Source organism: Delphinus delphis, chromosome 3 (genome assembly GCF_949987515.2).
Source record: "Delphinus delphis chromosome 3, mDelDel1.2, whole genome shotgun sequence".
NCBI classification, from domain to species: domain Eukaryota; kingdom Metazoa; phylum Chordata; class Mammalia; order Artiodactyla; family Delphinidae; genus Delphinus; species Delphinus delphis.
The window spans coordinates 124,089,421-124,109,541 of NC_082685.1; the positions used below are offsets into that span (position 1 = coordinate 124,089,421).

At 33.8% G+C, this 20,121-nt stretch overlaps 1 protein-coding gene across 3 annotated transcripts in view; it reads right to left on the reverse strand.

Moving 5' to 3' along the window:
* Nucleotides 1-20,121, reverse strand: part of KIF2A (kinesin family member 2A) — a 70,032-nt gene that overhangs the window by 4,308 nt on the left and 45,603 nt on the right. For 2 of the 3 annotated variants that reach the window (XM_060009439.1, XM_060009437.1), the window contains exons 7-19: nt 19,471-19,566; nt 17,755-17,809; nt 17,201-17,363; nt 15,021-15,111; nt 14,858-14,921; nt 14,184-14,275; nt 13,677-13,819; nt 13,171-13,375; nt 12,320-12,430; nt 11,226-11,293; nt 6,644-6,794; nt 3,330-3,431; nt 667-802 (exon numbers count right to left, since the gene is read on the reverse strand). In XM_060009439.1, coding sequence (XP_059865422.1) covers nt 667-802; nt 3,330-3,431; nt 6,644-6,794; nt 11,226-11,293; nt 12,320-12,430; nt 13,171-13,375; nt 13,677-13,819; nt 14,184-14,275; nt 14,858-14,921; nt 15,021-15,111; nt 17,201-17,363; nt 17,755-17,809; nt 19,471-19,566 — 1,477 coding nt within the window. Of the gene's footprint in view, nt 1-666; nt 803-3,329; nt 3,432-6,643; nt 6,795-7,835; nt 7,950-11,225; nt 11,294-12,319; nt 12,431-13,170; nt 13,376-13,676; nt 13,820-14,183; nt 14,276-14,857; nt 14,922-15,020; nt 15,112-17,200; nt 17,364-17,754; nt 17,810-19,470; nt 19,567-20,121 lie in introns of all 3 variants that reach the window. The other variant, XM_060009436.1, reaches the window with a different exon arrangement.

The following is a 20,121-nucleotide window of genomic DNA, read 5'->3' on the forward strand; positions in this document are numbered from 1 at the left end:
GGTTTCATGTTGCACTGCATGCACACACAAAGAAACCTACTTGCATATAAATGAAGATAGCTAATTTGCCAAAACCTAAGAAAGCACATACAATACATGCTTATCTGAAGCTGCAGAGAGAAGCTAATTAAAAAGCCGAGAAAGAAGCCATGGCATGTAGGTAAACCACATGCCTCCCTTCATAAGCAAAGTAGAAAGAGTTGTTTTGAAACCTTCCCCTTCATTTTTTAAAACAAGTGTTCAAAGGAAAAACATGACAATATGCACAGAAAGGAGATGCACATAGGAGGCTGAAGAAAGATGACCCGTAATAGACCTAAACCAAGAAAAATAATTCTGAAAAGCATCGGCCCACCAAACTAAAACTCTGAATGGGTATACAAAATTTACAAACTTGTTAAAATATATTGTCCCTCTTTAATCAAAAGATGTCTTTACCTTCTCCAAAGACTAAAAAAAAAAGATGACTAGAGAGCACTTGAAATGATTTTTCATGTTTCATTTTTAGAAAAATCACAATGGTTCGTTGGTCTTCAATACCTCTAGAAAGATGTTAAATGTACCCATAATTTTCACTTCAGATATCTTCTTACAATATGAAATCCTCCCACTAATTACATACAAATATTAGGCAGATTTCAAACACTAAAATGAAAAAAGAATTACCCCGCAGCTCAGTTAAAATGTCTATTTTTTGCTCAAGAATAGCTTCAAGTTGTGTAGCATATGAATCTACATCATAGTCTACTTCTTCAGTCATCTCTAGGAGAGCCTTTTCATCTTCTAACCATCGAATAGATTCCTGAAATGACCAAGAAAAAAAAAATCAATAATCCAATGAGGCTATTTATAAGACAGAAACCAATTAATAAATTTCATGTTAATCAAACATACTCAAGATAGTATTCTCTAAAATATTAATAACCATAAAACATCTTTATTATAGAGTAAAACTAAGAAATATTTCCTTAAATTTGAACACAAACACCACTGTGACAGGCCAAGTAAGATGACTTAATTTTCCTATTATTACTCTACTTTGAGTGGGGTTTGGGGGAGGGAATGAATCTCACACACACACACACACACACACACACACACACACACACACACACACACACACACACACACACACACACACACACACACACACACACACACACACACACACACACACACACACACACACACACACACACACACACACACACCAATGAGCATAGTAAATCTCAAACTTCAACAGCTGTCCCTAAAATAGAGACAACGGGTGTAATAATAAAGTTACTGATCAATCTGATGAGGCCTATGGGAGCCCAGAACTTGTAAATCATCTGGAATTAACGTATCTATTTGGGGCCTCACAGTGGTTGAGCCAAGAGGTAATCCTAAATTCTACACACTAGCTCTTCAATATTATCGACTGTAAGGGAACACTGGATAGCCCTTTTTTTTTTTGGCCGCACCGTGTGGCTTGCAGAATCTCAGCTCCCTGACCAGGTATTGAACCCGCGCCCTCCACAGTGAAAGCGCAGAGTCCTAACCACTGGACAGCCAGGGAATTCCCAGGATAGCCCGTTTTAGAAGAGTCAAATGAACCACTAAACAGTAGCTACTTACTACTATTCATAAATGCTTCAAGGAAACCATTCCTTTTTAAAAAAAATAATTAATTAGTTATGTTTGGCTACGTCGGGTCTTTGTTGCTGTGTGCGGGCTTTCTCTAGTTGCGGGGAGCGGGGGCTACTCTTCATTGCAGTGCCCGGGCTTCTCATTGCGGTGGCTTCTCTTGTTGCGGAGCATGGGCTCTAGGTGCGCGGGCTTCAGTAGTTGCAGCACACAGGCTCAGTAGTTGTGGCGCATACCTCATTGTAACAAGGCATTCACAAGTCTACTGCTGGATTCCAAGACAATTCAATTGTGCTGCACACACAACTGTTCTATAAATGTACCAATTTACTTCTGACACATCAAGTATAAATTTGAGTTTGAAAGCCTCACCTGACTGAGTTTTATGGGTGTCCATATTGTTCTAGCAATTTTCTTAAATTACAAGTGTCCTTTTTTGATTTAATCTAAATACCTAGGCCTCTGAAGAGATTCCCATAATATGGATTTGACTAAAACTGTAACACTTTTAATGTATACGCTATTCTGAAGTTATAAACAGTTCTCTTATGTTTTTGAGACCTTCATCCAAGTGCTTGAATGGCGAGAGCTGAGGAATGTTAATGTCTGTTTACAGATAAATGAAGATTTCTTCAACATCAGAGAAGGAATATAGGTTAACAGGACAAAGGATTTATATACTGTGGGAAGGGGGTGGGGGGCAACCTGACTGTACAGTCTCCATAAATATGTTCAAAATTATCTTCACTTCCTCAAAGGTATCACCCTCCAGAATATTTCCTTTTTTTAAAAAAATAAATTTATTTATTTTATTTTAATTTTTGGCTGCGTTGGGTGTTCGTTGCTGCATGCGTGGGTGAGCAGGGGCTACTCTTTGTTGCAGTGCGTGGGCTTCTCATTGCAGTGGCTTCTCCTGTTGGGGAGCACGGGCTCTATTTGTGCAGGCTCAGTAGTTGTGGCACGTGGGCTCAGTAGTTGTGGCTCACGGGTTCTAGAGTGCAGGCTCAGTAGTTGTGGCGCATGGGCTTAGTTGCTCCACGGCATGTGGGATCTTCCCAGACAGGGCTCAAACCCATGTCCCCTGCATTGGCAGGCGCTTTCTTAACCACTGTGCCACCAGCGAAGTCCCCAGAATATTTTCTTGTTTATAAAAAGGGAGAGGGGAGGATCGTATGGTAAAAGGTTTTTTAAAATAGGTTTAACACACAATGGGATAAATACCTAAGGAGTTACTGCTTTAGGAAGGGATATAATACCCCTCAGTCATCTGCCACTGACAGCTCAGTCAGTACAGTAACTCTCCTGAAATACTCCTCCTTTTCTACAAAGACTGACTCTTCCTCAATTGTTCTGATACCCTTTAGCAGAGTTTTTCCTACTGCTGTCAAACAAACTGGCCTACCATGAGAAAGGGGTAGTGGAGGGTAGAAGTTCAACTCCTCTATAAACGGACAACTGACAAAAGCAAATGAAGTGGGAGAACAGAAGAAATAAAGTAGATCTTTCCATCACAGCTGCAAAGAAAGTTTGTAGTGATCATTCATTCTATTCAAAACGTACTGTGGCATATGCCCTACAAATACACATATACTTACACATAAACGAGTATTATTTTTAGATTAGTGTGATACTCAAAGAATTACAAAAGTTGGTAGTTAATTTTTCTAGAGAAACATTTGATTAAAGATTCTGTCTTACTTTACCTGGAAGACTGCCCTGTGATCTTCTACAACTTGTTCTTCCATTTCTACCATTTGTGAGACAGCTTCGTGGAAAGTAAACAATTGTGGAGAAACCTCTTCTTCCTTAAAATAAAAATAGTTTAAAAATTATGACATAAGTTTATATTTTAAATGTTATAATAAAAAAGTAGTTTTTCTGTGTCATCTACAAAAATGCAACTTAGAAATTGAGGATGCTTGAATGTTAAAGACAACTAAAACAAAACATGAAAGGCAAAGCCACAATTTCTTTTTATGGGTCAAAAATATTTAACATAACACTCAGTAAGACAAACTTAAACACATCAGTAAGAGACAGTTTTCACTTATCCCAAGCTTTACTGCAGAATTACTGTAAAAAAGCAATCTCTTTTGGAGTGCAACTTTTCAAAAATACATTTATCACAGGCTAGAAATATACTGAAATATTTCCTCAGTGTTGTTTACTTTCCCTAACAATTTAATTCACATATATGTCTTAAATTTCTTTTCACTAGAAGAGAGACGTAAACATAGTATTTTTCATGACTGTGACTATCAAATTGGTATTCTGAAGGATTCAACTCTTACTAAATTTTAATTTCTGAATTGCATTCTACAATTTACTTACTGGTTTTTACAGAAATTTTAATGGACAATTCACAACTTTATCAACAAAAACTCACATATGTATATGCAACATATATTTTGGTCCTACATCAAGTCAAACTTCTCTGGCCTTGCTTTCTTTTTTGAGCTTCCTTCCCAACTCTAACATCTAATGATTTATTTCCTCAAAATGTGGCTGTAGTGATTGAGAAGTACCCTTAAAATTGTTTTATAAATGTCAGTAGGTAAAGCAACATTTTTCAAATAAAATACACAATTCTAAATATATGTGTATTTTCGTTAAATTAAATATTATAAGTAGACTTTGACTTATTTGACTCTTTCATCAATAAGCTGCCATCCCTAAAAGTTTATATAATCAAGTTGGCTAAAGAATTTTTTATTTTTTCTTTGGGAAAAGAGCCATCTGCTTTTAATCAGGACATGCAGGCATGATTCTCTCATATTCTCTGTCCTTCTGGTAAATACACAGTCAACCACCTTTACTCATTTTATCTGCCCACTTCCCTGCCAAGCCAAGAATGTCCTGTCTTTTCTCTGCTTCAAGATATTATGCAAACTCCTATCACTTCCATGCAGCCCACTCAGAATACTTTTTGTCTATACAACTACTTATGGAATTCTAATGCACTTGATTATCCTCTAGTTTGTCTACCTGTATTACTTTTATCTCCAGGGCATGTCCTGGACACTATCCCATTTTAATCTACCTTGTTAAAATTTAATATAGCAATAAGAATACGTACACATGCACCAATACTTAACTAAAGGCTAATGCTGAACCATCTCAAGACAGTTCCTTGGGGAAGGCAAAGTTGAAAGAAATCCACACTCTTTCATATATAAGGGAGGTTGCAAGAACCCATGATGTCATGCTTAAAGCCTCTGGATTAGTTCTGGTCACCTAGCCAACCTCTCCAAATTAAGGTCCTGCAAAGACCAAATAGATGCAAGAATAAAATGTGAGAGATCTGCTATAGGGAGTGCCTATCTTGTTCTGGTTTTCCATATCTCTGGAAGCACCGTATCTAGGAGCAATGCAGGGTTTGCTTTAAGGAATTTTTTTTTTTTGCTTTAAGGATTTAAAAAGCAACTGCAGTCTCTTTCAAACGTTTTGGGGACAGGGGATAGACTAACGCCAGGATTTCATTTTTAGGTCTTTATCCTCTATGGTTCAAAGTTCAGAACTCTTATTTTATTTTTTTATTTTATTTCATTTTATTTTTTGCGGTATGCGGGCCTTTCACTGTTGTGGCCTCTCCCGTTGCGGAGCATAGGCTCCCGTCGCGCAGGCTCAGCGGCCACGGCTCACGGGCCCAGCCGCTCCGCGGCATGTGGGATCTTCCCGGACCGGGGCACGAACCCGTGTCCCCTGCATCGGCAGGCGGACTCTCAACCACTGCACCACCAGGGAAGCCCAGAACTCTTATTTTAAACCAGGTTTCTTAACTTCGACACTACAGACATTTTTGGGGGGAGGAGGAAGGCTGTCCCTGTGCATTGTATGTTTAGCATCATCCCTGGCCTCAACCCACTGGATGTTAGCAACACCATCCCACCTGTGACGACCAAAAAATATCTCCATACATTTTTCCCTGGAGAGGGGCCAAGTCACTCTTGGTTGAGAACTGCTGCATTGAGTCCTACTTTGTAGAGTATTTTGAAACATGATAACAAAAAGTAGGATATCCGTTTGTTTACTCTAGAATATTTTGGACTTTAAAATACCTGCTGGAAAGTACAAAAACATTAACTTAAGTTATACTGTTTCCAAAGAATATCTTATTGCAGCAAGCAATCAATTTAGCTGACCTAAGATTTCACTCTGGTATAAGAAAGACCCAGATTTCAATCCTGCTGGGCTTCAGTACTTACTACTTGTATGATCTTAGTCAAGTTAAAAACAGGGATAATTATAGTATCTACCACACTGAATTGTGAGGACTATACCAGATCATAAGATGCCTAGCAAATATATGTCATGAAGTAAGCAACTAATAAATGCTACCTTTATCATTATAAGAAAATGCCACTATAGGATTCTTAGTGGGAAAAGAATGATACAAAACTATATAGATTATACATTTAAAAAATGAAGTTAAATAACTATGTGAAAATGTGTTTGTGCTTTTTTGTTCTTTATACCTCATTGTCCTTATACAGTGGGCACATATTATTATTTTTAAGTAACAGGGGAATCAGAATTTTAAATTTATGAAATGTCACCAAACATTCAAAAATACAGAAAGCAACCAGATTTAACAAATGTCAGATTTTTTCCATTTTTGATACAGTTCATGAATCCTTTTAATGCATGTGCATGTGTCCATAATCTTGTTCTAAGCTTTATACATGTGATATATTGTATGTACAATTCTTAAACTTGTTTTTTCCCTGTATTACTTTAAAAATCCCCCAATTTTAACATCAGTATAAAATCTGGAAAAAAGAATAGTTAGATCAGGGGTCAGTGAACTTTAGTACATATTTTGGGGTTGTGAGCCATACAATCTTTGTCACCTCTGGTCTTAATGAGCAGGGCCATGTTTCAACAAAACTTTATTTGTAAAAACAGATGGCAGGCCCATAGGCTGTAGTTTGCTGATCCCTGATTTAGATGATAGTTTTCACTTATTCTGCTATGGATGAAATGACTTAGATAATTACAACTATATTATGTCACTTACATTTTGTTCACAAAGAAGTTTTAGATCATCCCTCTGAGGGGAACTCCCCACACCCCACTGTGCCTCTAAATCATCAATCTGATTTGGTGGATGGTGCATTATTGGACGGACATCACTAGCAGCAGTTGGATCCACAGTCAATTCTTTCACCCTATAAACACATAAGAGGTATCTATAATTAACAAAGATTCATGCAGAGGAACAAGAAATATCAACCTATTTAATATAAAAGCAATTCAATAAACATATTAATATTGATGATGTCAGCTTTCCAGATCAAATCTAACTGAAATCTGTTGAAATACTAAAGGTATGTTTAGCTGTGAAGCTTTAGGAATTTACTTAGGTATATAACTTTACAATTACTTCGAACATAATTACTGTGCATTACAAATTGAGAATCAACAAAGTATGCAGATTCAGTATTTCAAAATAAATAAGAGACACTTGTTGCAACTAAATTGCTGAATAGAAAAATGCTAACAGTGGCACTTAGATCAATAAATAAATCACAGTCAAAGATCAGGGATTTTTTTGTTTTTTGGCCGCACTGTGTGTCACACGGGATCTCAGTTCCCTGACCAGGGATTGAACCTGCACACCCAGCAGTGGAAGCGTGGAGTCTTAACCACTGGACCGCCAGGGAAGTCCCCCAAAATCAAAGAATTTAATACACTTTGCAGATTTGGTAGTTAGAAGGCTCAATTAAAATAGCTACATGTGAAATATTTCTAATCTATAAAGATTATAAGCTGTAAAGTTCTATCATTAAAAAAAGTTTACCCCTTAAACTTCAATTTACATATTTGGGAGAGGGTACACTTTTTTTTTTTTTAAGTCAAGAGGAGCCTTGTGATTTCCTTGCAGACAGAAAGAATGTAAACTATTCATTTTAAATAAGACAGTTTATCCTTCAATGGTAAATATGCAAAGATGACATCATCCTTAAAAAGATGAGAGGGGAAAAGGAAGCCTGAATTCTAAATCAACATTTTAAAGCAAATTAATAAAGTACATAAAAATGAAGATCATGCAGTATAACCACCACCTGCCAAACAAAATGAAAATGAAAAATAAAATGGCTCAGGACAAAAGTATATGCTATGAAAGTAAATGCTATAAAACATGTATACATAGCACAATCCAAAAGAAACTATTAAAATAAACATCTTATGTATAGAATGAAGTAGACCTGGTAATTGAAGGAGAAAAGTCGTCATACTCATAAGAAGGAGAGAGATCAGGGCGACTGCCACTACCCTGTGAGAAGGGAATGTCTGATGGACTAATTCCAAACTCCTTTACTCTGCAGCACCAAAACAGCAACAAATTAAACGAAAATGCTCTTGTAAAGACAGCAATGCACATTTCAAGTTTGCATTTAGTACTCAGTTTAATTTGTTTAGAAAAGGATCAACGTTGTTATGACAATATATTTACACTATCTTAAAAATAATCAATGTGAAGAGGCTTTTGAACCCGTCTGTTCTCCCTACTCCATAGTCCTTCCTTTTCTCATGATCTTTCTAGAAGTTTAACGAGTCCATCACCTAAATTTGAAATGCCCTGTATTTAGCTACATGACCACTCATGTCTAATTTCCTTGTGTAGTCAATACCATGAATATTTTATTAGCATTAATGAGTCCTCAACACTCTTGCAGTCTTTTCAAACAGGACACAAGAGAATTAAGTCCTAATGGCATACACCATTTATAATTAATTAACTTCTTTCCTATGCACCTAGAATGGTATTAGCTATAAAGCAATCCTTGAACAAACTGAGAAAACAGTCACTCAGATAATTTCCTGTGTTTGGTGATTCAGGTGACGAGCAATGGTGAAAAAAATCCTTTAGCAATGGAATTTAAATTGCTTTTGCTAATGTCTCTGACAGTTATATTTAACTAAATCATGGCTTTTATTATCCAATTTTTGTGACTCCCTATGTCCTCTTTAGGCCAATGCCATTTCATAACAGTAGGCAATATTTGTTAATTACTTCCTATGTATCAGATATTATGATTAATATTTTTAGACATTATATTATTTAATCATTACGACAATATTGTGATATTATTATCACCACTTTACAGATGGGAAATAGGTTCAGAGCAATAAAGTATCTTACCCAAGTTCATTCAATGAGAATGTGGCATAACTGAGGTTCAAACCTAGCTGTGAGTACGAACCTTATGTTTAAACACTTCAATATACTAACCATATTCTCTGTTTTTCTCATTACTTCTCTTAGGTTGAACTAAATGAAATTACTATTGTTATACATCAAAAATAGTCACATAGATCAAACTAATAATTCCTTTTATTTAGAATCTTTATTTGACCTATTGGTAATATCTACTCTGAAAGGTTGAATACCAGATTCCTTTGCCTTTATCCTTTTGGAAAGCTTACTTACACACGTGCTGACAAACCTAAATTTCTAATACTGACTTAATAACTCTTTTTACTCCCAACCCCATTACTTATTCTTTCAGAATCTCCTAATTTAGATACCTATTAGCCCCTAACCACACATTTTTCCTCTATTCAAAGCTCTCTTGCCCAACCTAAACTATTCTAAATGCAGTAATTATATTCCTCAAATGAGCTATCAAATGAGGTTGAAAATCTTTATTCCTAGAGATATGGAAATAAAAGACAGAATTATTTGTCCTAGATGGTTAGTAATGGTTGCAAATGAATCACATTACGTGATAATAAATTAAAATATTTTACTTGGACCTAAATGAACTAGAGGAATAACCAGATACAGCATTTTCACATCAGGGGGATTCCTTTGCAGCCAGAAGTCTGAAGACATGGAGGGTTTTAATTCTACAACACGGCAATCATTTTACTACACTAAGCTGTTCCTCATCTCTCCCATGAACAATTCTGAAACAAGAAGCATTTTAAATTAATGAAAAAAAACCCACAATACCAAAAATGTTCACTACAAAGAATGATTAAAAGTACTATAGGGGCTTCCCTGGTGGCGCAGTGGTTGGGAGTCCGCCTGCTGACGCAGGGGACGTGGGTTCATGCCCTGGTCTGGGAAGATCCCACATGCTGCGGAGCGGCTGGGCCCGTGAGTCATGCCGCTCAGCCTGCTTGCTCCGCAACGGGAGAGGCCACAACAGTGAGAGGCCCGCGTACCGCACAAAAAAAAAAAAAAAAAAAAGGTACTATAAAGGTTCATAGCTAGAATCTTATAATTCAAAGTTTAAAGGGTATTAAATTTAAAAATAAAGTTCAATTATTTTTAAAAGTTATTATTTTTAATATCTTTACAAAAGGTCAATAAGTTTATACTTTCCAACAGTTTTTACTGATGATTTTTAAAAATCTCTTTAGTTGAAGCAAAAGCAAAATACCAAAGAACAAAGCGTATGATCTAATTTATGTGAAGTTCAAATACAGCTACCTATATTGTTCATGGATACATTCATAGGTAGTAAAACTATTTTTAAAAAGAGAGAAAGAAAATTGAGAAATTTATTCCACAAAAGTCAGGACAATGGCTACCTTGGGGTAGAAATTAATGGATTTAGGCATGTTATTCAGGATTCGTGATTAGAAAGGGACACATGGGGAATTTTCTGGGGGACTGGAAATGTTTTATTTCTTGGTCTGATGACAGGAATTTTCACTTTGTAAATATTCATTAAATTATTCACTTGTGTTTTGGGTACTTTTCTGTATGCATATGTATTTCATACTTTAATGAAAGATTAAAAATAAAATTTCCATAGTGATTAAAACAAAAAAATAGTACAAATACTCATGTTTAGCAAAATTAAGAGATTCTCCACACTAGAAATGGAATACAAAGAGGAATTTTATCTCTAGGTTAAAATCACAAATGCAATATGTGATAATACAAATTTAAAACTATATATATAGTCATTCAAAACAAGAGCAATGGGAACAAATCTCTGGAACAAATATAAACATGCCTATTACAATCCAAAATTCCAAGGGCATTTTGTGACTATAAGGAATAAACTGCTTTAATAATGTGTAACGCTTTTTGTCCTCTCATTTGTAATAATGCAATTGTCTATTAACGTCTGTAACACTATTGCTGTAAATAATAAAATGTAACCCATACAGAACACCAGAAAGAACTGTGCTATCCCTACTTAAACCCTAGCTTCCCCATGTATAATATTTAAGATTATCAGAAATAATTTTCAGCATATGCAAAACAATTTAAGAAATACGGACTGGCTCCTGATACTCACTTACTTTTGAGTCTTAATATAATAATAATAATTTTCATGATTTAAATATAGTAAAATATTATGAAATATAACTTGGTTAATGGAAAAATACAATCATGTTCTATGATTTTAAGACCTATTCTACTAAAAATATGTCTTCCCAAATTACACAACACATTTCCAATTATTTTTAGAATAAGACAAAATGATTCTAGACATCACTTCAATGAATAACATGCAAATTTTTTTTGAAAATGTAAAGAGCAATGCAATAAGATTTACCCTATCAGATATTAAATCAAACCATATATTGTTCTATTCCCTTCAAATTTCAAAATAAATAACCATTTCTCATACCTATTTGCATATCTTAATGTATTGAGAGTATTTTCACAGGATGCCATGCCTGGAGAGATTGTGGCAATCTATGGGGGAAAAATGCAAAGGTAAAGAAAATGTTATAAATGATGACAAGTAATACTGACATATGGCTCAGTCAGGTCTAATTTTAATATGGTCATCTAAAAAAAGAGTTATTAATGATACCTTAGCGCCAAGATAATTCACTATCTCATACCCATAATCAAAGAATAATTATAAACTCCAGTTAAAATATAAACAACTCTGATGGCACCACAAAATGATCAAATATCAGGCAGAAAATGGAGGTCAACACCTAGAAGAAGGGAGTAACATTGAGTGACTGTCCGCCCCTACTTTTGATAACTTTTTTTGCCTAAGGGCAAACTCTGCTGCTGTCACACACGACAACTAAAACTTCAATAGAAATCTGGAGTTTCACTGGTTAAACTAAAGGATGGAGTTTGGAGGTAGGCACCATAGCAGCTGGGAAGTGAAGTTTGTCCCAGAAGAGAAATAACCACAGAGGAAGAAACTCATATTCTACATATATATTTATACTACCCAAATCTCTGGCTGACCCCTGAACACAAGGTTGACTGCAAGAAACATAGCTAAGTCTAAAAGAGCTAAACAGAGATTTCAAGGTCAGTTGATGCCCACAGCTGGGGAGACAAGAGTTTGGAGTTCAGCTAAGTTAACTTCCAGCTAAAATAACAACAACAACAATAACAAAATCAATAATCTTTAGAAGAACATAACAGAATCCTGAGTGTCCATAAAATATTCATTCATAATGAAAATTATATAATCCAAAATTCTAGATATATGAAGAAATAGAAAAGTGTGACCAATATGCAAGGAAAACAGAAATCAATGAAAACCAATCTCACAAAGACTCAGATGTTGGAATTAGTAGAATGCATTATAACTACAATATAATCCTATCAGACGGGCAGGGACCACATTTCCAAGTATCGCTGTATCTCTCACAATAGACTTTAAATGACTGTCATTAATGTATTTTATAATTTTCCCATATATACTACATAATTATTCATTTAAGATTAAAACAAAACAAACAAACTTACCATGCAGGTACGAGAGTTTTCACCTATGAATGAATCTCTTAACACCTGAGTCAGTTTACTTGCTCGGAAAGGAGTATGAGGTTTATTTCTACCTAAGGCTCTGATGCACTCCTGAAAATTAAGAAAGCAAATTTCATAGATTTTACTTCTTATAAACAGTAATCTTAATGAACATATTTAAAACATCTCTTACCATAACCCTAACATTTAAGATCTGATCAGCTCTGAAAATTCTATTAAGAGATTTACAGCATAGTAGAAATGTTCCCATAAATCCTAATTCAAGAAAATGAAATTTGGAAAACAAAAAAACCCAATCCAAAAGACTACTTTATTAATTCCAAAAGATTCTTCTGGAGACTATGATTAGTGTTTAGAAGTAACAGGCAGTAGGATAACTGTAAAAAGTTAAACTTTTAAAGTGGTACTACAAAAGAAAAAAATAGAATGCTTTCTTTGCTTTGCTAGTCAAGGAAGATATATAATAGTGGCCTAACTTTTTGAAAGCCATTCCACATTTTTCTGAGAAACTTTCTTAGCTCAGTTTTATGGTTCCTTGCCCTCCTTCAAGAAAAAAGACTGATTAATGATTAAGGCCCTCTGGAATCTCCCTAAGCAGCATTGGAATTGGCCTGCTGACTAACAGATTTTATCTACCTTAAAAAGAATAAATAATATGTGTAAAGAAAATTTCTGGGTACAATATAAATCTGTAACTGCAAACATAAACAACTAAATTTTGATACCTCTCTTACTTATTAGAAAAAACAAATAGTATAATTTTGTAACTGAGTAAACAAAAATGAAGTCAAAAGTAAAAGACTTTTCACAATTAAATGCACTTTATTTACCTTGAGTGCTAAAAGGCTTTTATTAATTTCAGCACCTTCAAGCCTAGTTTGCCTGTCTGCACTGGAAGTATCAGCTCCTCTTTCATTTCCAGCCAAATCGATGAGAGAAAATTTGCCATGTAGTTTTCCTTTCCTTCTAAGAATAATCTGAAACACTGCATGGCTCCGAGATGAATGTGCATTTGCAGATGTTTGACCGGATGTTCTACAATGTAATTAAGAACATTCTGATATGTAAAAAGTTCAATTTATATGTGCAAACCACAATATTTTCATTAAAAAAAAAAAACTATTCAGTTTTTATTATTTAAATACAAAAGAGACATTTTGAATTAGCAACACAAACATAACCAGATTAATACAATTTAATCTGGCATACTTCAAAAGTTTTTATGAGTAATGATTTTACGTCCAAAATGCGCTGAACAACATCCTTGCTTTGCTTTTGAAAGTATCTAAAACTGATCATGAAACTGTTTCGCTTTCTTAATTAAAATGAGAGCTACCTGCAACTGTTGCCTATGTCAATGAGTTTCAGTACATCTTCAACACATTTGACCTCCCGTTCCTGTAATCCCACCACTTGAACCTGCTGTTTTCCATCTTCGAGCACTCTTAATTTTGTTTTCCTGTTTAGCAAGTCAAAAACCTAAAAAAAAAGAAAGAAAGCTAGCTTTAAAAATAAAAAAAAAATAGTTCTATAAAAATGAGTCATTCAGAGTCCAAAAATTATTTCAGAGAATTCTAGTAATAATGTTATTAGAATAATAATGATCGATACTGAAGTTAAAGAGTTTCAAAGAGAATTTTAAAAAATCTCATCACAGAACTTTAACATAATATTCCAAATACGTATAACAATTATGTGGTGGCAATGACTGCCCAACAATGTGAATATTGCTGAACTTCTACGCTTAAAAATGGTTAGAATGGTAAATTTTATGTTATGCATTTTTTAACCATAATTTAAAAAACTACAAAACAAAAAATTATTTTTTTAAGTTTCCACTTACCTTACCACTATAAATTTCAAAAAAGGTTGCATACACTTGAAGTTCTAACTTCTTATAGTTTGGCTTCTTTAGCATTAAAAAAACGTCTCGAGCTGTCAATAATTGCATATGGAGAAAATTTATTAAGATGCAATAAATATTGTTTTAAAAGAGCAATTCAAATTTTCTGTTTTTAAAAAGCAATTCTAATCAACTAATGTTTACCTAGAATGATAGTATCAATAAGAAAAATGAAGATTAAAGTGGATATTAATTTTCAAAAAAAAATAGTAGCAATAGTTTTTCTACATTTAAAGTTTAGAGGCCACTCTCCTTCATATTCAAGAAGAGAATGCTACTACTTATCTTTATAAATAGCATAAAATTATAGGCGGTCATAATAAGGTTACTTTCATAATCATACCAAATGGAAACTTTTCACAAAGCAGTTATTCAACAACAAACGCTAAGCTTCAACAATGTGCCAGATTACAACACAAACATAATCAAGATTTTTGCCCCCAAAGCACAGTTCTTTTCAAAACAGTCCGCTAATCTAAAACTGACATAATATATAGTAAGTATAGCATTAGTTACCCTTAAAATTCTGGACAGTACTTCCAAATCTTATTTCCAAGCCACCTGAATAATATTCAAGAAGAATATTATAAATAATATGCAAAAAGGGGAGTTACCTGCTAATGCATAAATTCCTTTAGAACAGTCTTGGTTCTTTCCTGAAAAGTCACCTCCCATTGTCTATATGTTAAAAAGAAAATAGAATTTAGGTCTTAGAATTAAGCTATAAGGAAAATAAACTGGCTTCATACCAGGATGTAACTGTAATGAATTACTTACATGAGTCTTTCCACTTCCAGTCTGCCCATAAGCAAAGCATGTAGCCATTCCCCTTTCAAATATAGTTTCCACTAGTGGTCTAGCTGTAAACCTTAAAAATAAAATGTACCAGTCAGAACATACAGTTAATATTTAAATTAAACAAATAAACAATAAAACTAATATCAAGTGTTATTATAAGCAAATCTTATACCAAGATTTTTAACAAATCAGTGGGATCAACTGCGAGGCCACAATTGACCACTGATTTAAAATTTTAAATACCTATGTCCTAGGATTGCTTAAAGCTCTTTAAAGCATATTTTCAAGCAATAATTCCGAAATAAACAAGGGCCACAATAATAATGGACAGGGAAAAAAACCTGATAGTAACTGAGCTTAAGACATAATATATAGAAGACAGTAGGAAAGTTTTAAAAAATAACAACAAAATATGGTAATATCAGCCAGACAAGTAGGACAGATATGAAAACCAAAACCAAAACTAAAAACCCCAACCCAACCCAAAAAAAGTATCAATGGTTTCAACAGAAACAGAATCAAGAGTGGTAATCTCAATACAGAAAAGCTAGAGGGGAAAAAAGTACAAAAACATTATCTAAACAAGTATAAAAGTGGTAAAATTTCCTTGAATGTGAGTAAGTAAATATAAATTATGCTTATAAGACAATGAATTCTGAGTTGATAGCCTTGATTCAGGAAAAGGATGCCCAAATATTATGTATTGGTATAATCACTGCTGGAGTTAAAATAAAAAGGTAGGGAGGGACAAAAAAATACTTCAATGAGCAGAGCCCTAAAAGCATGATAGAAAACAAATCTACTTTTTACACAGTCTTCAAAAGAATATATGTAGAACACTTTATACAGCTCTATTGATTTTTTTTTTAAAGGCACAATGGAGAAAGTACAGAACAAAAGGAGCAGAAAAATGTTCTAATCAAAAAGAACTGGAAATGAGTCTGAAGAGTGATCAGACCAAAAAAAAAAAAAAGAAGGCTAACTTCTCAATCCATAAAAGTTAAGGATAAGAGAAAGGGGAGAGAATCAATACTGGTAAAATTAAGAAGCATAAATACAGGGTGAAACACAAAACGTTTACTAAATCTAGCACATACACAGAAACATACTTTTATTTATAGTGATTTCTTGAAAATGATTACAAAAGTCAGACAGACATATTTTATGAGACAGGAATGGAAGCAGAGAAGGGAGTGAGGGGGGAGGACAGGACTCAGTTCTCAAAAAAGTAAAAAATACACAATTTATAATTATAATTCCCTTTCAAAACAAATTTTTCACAATACCTCTATCTAGCATTCATATGTTCTTTAGTTTTGTCCTCTTTCTTTACAGCTGAACTCCCAGTTTACTGGCTTAAGACCAGTGGAGTTGGTCTTATCTCATTTATAACATCTTCAATTCTTAGGATTCTTATTAACCCTTTAACTTTCTGTTTTCCAGTCAAATTTATAAAATAAAAGGGCAATGAAACATAGCATTCAAGTAACTCAAGACAATTTAATATAGACTGAAATAACAATGCTGCTAAAACTGACCTATTAAATAATAAGAAGTAAATGTTTACAAACTATGTATAAAAATCTAAATTTGGATAAAAATGTGGGATATCAATGCACAATACATGTAAGGTTGAGTTGTTTGTAAGTTGAAAATGTGAACATGCAAGAATTTCATGTACTAAAACTATTCCAAAGCTTAGAAATGATAAAACTAGGGAAATGCAAGTAGATTTACAGAACTTTTTTTTCCTTAAGTGGCCATATGTGCTAAATAAAGATTCAGACAAATAAGTGACAGATGTATAACAGTTATTTCAAATTTCTTCACTACTGCAGAGATCAAAAAGTAAAAAATAGCCACATCCCATCTCTAGAGGTACAGAAAATGTTTTCTAGAAATTCCTTATCCATACATATGGTATGTTATATAGTGTATAAAGTTAATCATTAATGAAAACTGATTTGGGGAGCATTAAAGAAAACAAGTGTTAAAATTCATTATCATGTTTATTAAACATTCTTATTTGTTTAAACTCAGGGGGAAAGAAAAGGATATTACACCTCTGGAGAGATATGCCAAGATCAACATAAGTTTCAGTGGTGGTGGTAAACACACAGTATAAGAACAAAATTCTGATTTAAAACAAATTTACCTACCTGTAAACCATTTCATTAGGAGCAGAGTCATCAAAGGCATAATCAAAACGAAATGTTTGGTTTTCTAGGTACCTTGTTAAATCTACTTTTTGTTTTGGTTCATGTACCATCACAACATCTTTACTAGGGATTGTGATTACATCAAGATCTTTCATTTGAGTTTCTAAAAGAATAAATGAAAATCAGTACCCAGTAATTTTCACAGTATTTGAATTAATGCACAAAAATTATTTTAAGTAGTAAGAATTTCGATAAAAGTAGTAAGTCCTGTAAATATAAATATCCCATAAATATGCCATTCAAGTAAACAGAATATTTCAACAACAGAGTAAAAAAAAAAAAAAAAAATCAAGATTTCTGTAAAGCCAGGAATGGCAAAAATTCTTAGAACAGTATCACATCAACAGACCTAACCATAGAAATCTGTATAATGGTTATGTACAAATGAAATGATTTACATTTAACTCTTCCAAACCAATCTGATTTCTGCTATTATCAAAATAAATTGCAAACAGGACAAAAATGAACCCTTGATTAGAACTCAATAAGCATACCTTTTTTATTGAGTGGTCGTTTTCTTACACAAACACATATCCTATGTTCATCAATCTAGAAATAAAATATTTTTTTCCAGTGATTATCAATGGTATATAAAACACTGAAAAGTTAATTATGTAATATTTCCTCCCGAGGTTTTAGAAATTTATGCATAGCATAAATAGGATAAGTAAGCTTAAAAAACAAATTAGCTTGAAGAAATTTTAATAGCCATCAGACACAATTATTTCAAAAATTCTAAGTATAATGGAAACTCGCTTATTTTGTCATTTGGTAAATCACTAGGAAATAACTTTGTAGAGGACACCACCACTCTTAGTAGCAATAGGTTCACGTTAAGAAACTACCTTATTCACTTCAAGATGTGCTGTATACGACAAAAGTAAAATTTCCTACCAAGTGGCATATTTTCAGATTGATTAGAGGGAAAATTATAGGCAAAGATAACTAGCTGTAGACAAGAAACACAGTTCTCAGAAGATTATTGGCCAAAATAATTTGAACAATTTTATAATATGCCAATTCTTAGACATTAAATTTTTTCATAAAATTAATGTTCCCAATACTTGCCTTCTAATGATATTTAGTATAAAGCACAAATTGGCAAAGTACGGCCTGAAAGCCTAATCCAAGCCACTACCCACTTTTGTAAAGTTTTACTGAAACAGCCATACCTATTCATTTATGTATTGTCTATGGCTGCTTTTCATACTACAAAGGCAGAATTGAGTAGTTGTAACAAAGACCATATGGTTCAAAGCCAAAAATATCAGGCCCTTTTCAGAAAAAGTTTTCCAGTCACTGTCATAAAGTATGATCTCAGATGTAGGTTAAACAAATGAAAGGGTAGCAAGGAGTAAAATATATGAGATGCAAATGTTATGAACTACTCTATTAAATCATATGTAATACACCTGCCTTAACACAGGTGTATTATATGTATTTTGTGTACCCAATACATTCCGTATACACTAGGTCAGATGGATCATTTTTCATAAATACAAGTTACTCACAAAAGTATTCCCTGTTCAATAAATTCCCATTCTTCAATAGGAAAGGAGGTGCATAAGACAGAACATTCTTCAAGCACTAGATTTCTAGTTTACAGCAGTCCTCAACAGCCATCACTTATTGTTAAAAGCCAGAGTAACATTTATTTTAAAATAAATTAGTAGTAAGTTGGAATGATGGTGGGATCTACAGCCCAAGCCAAGAGGAAACAAACTTGGAATTGAGATAAAAGTATAAGTGATGGTCAGAAAGGAAAGTGGGTCTTCTGACATCATCCTTGACTGTTGCTCTGTCCTACCAAGGACACAGAGGCTTGCTTTGAAGTGGATTATCTTTGTGAGATGCATGTCTAACGTATCAAATTATGGGAAATAATGAGAAAATAAGGGTAAGTGCGAGTGGTTTCTTTCTTTCTTTCTTTCTTTCTTTTTTTGGATGCATCACGTGGCTTGTGGGATCTTAGTTCCCAGACCAGCGACTGAACCCGGGCCTTTGGCAGTAAGAGCACAGAGCCCTAACCACTGGACCGCCAGGGAATTCCCAACGGTTTCTTGATCTTCTTAAAATAGAGAAGGAGAAGAAGCACCCATAAAGAGAGAAAAAATTACAGAACTAAATACAGTATTAACTTAGGGGGTATCAAACATGTTTTTATTTACAGCATAAAAAGTTCCAGAACAACTGTTAATAAAGAATCTTACAGGATCTGCTGTTGTTAATGGTCTATAATCCAAACTTCCTCTAAAGTCTCTGATCATACACATAATTTCATAATTTGGGTTTGTAGCGTCAACATCCTGTAAGAAGACAGAGAATTCATCATTTATTATAATTACAATAATGTAGTATTTGTTGCGTTTATGTTATATATGGTTTGAAAATTAAATAGGTTGCGTCATTTATAACAGCCAAGACCAAACTCAAACCTGAGATGTGATATAGTTTCAGAGTTCAAGATTAATAGTATGCCTAGGAATCACTTTCATATTAAAAAACACAATTCTGTTAGTCTACATGCCTTCTGTTAACTCCAAACAAAATACTCCTTATTAAAACCACCTTTGACCTATTTCAAATATGTTATACGTATACCTTAATTCTCCTAGAAAACTGAGCAAAACAAAAACAGTGTTCATCCTAAACATCAATAAAGAACTCTAGAAAAGCCGAAATTCTCAGAAAAATGCATTTAATCAGATTCTTCTTCCTAATTCCTAATTCAGTGTTTCAGCAAAGTAGAACTATGGATTCATTTATGTTTATTTCCTATTATTAATGACTCTCTAAAAAAAACTAAGGCATGGTATAATACAGCCCCAAATCAATAGGATATAGAATTTAAAGGAATCAAA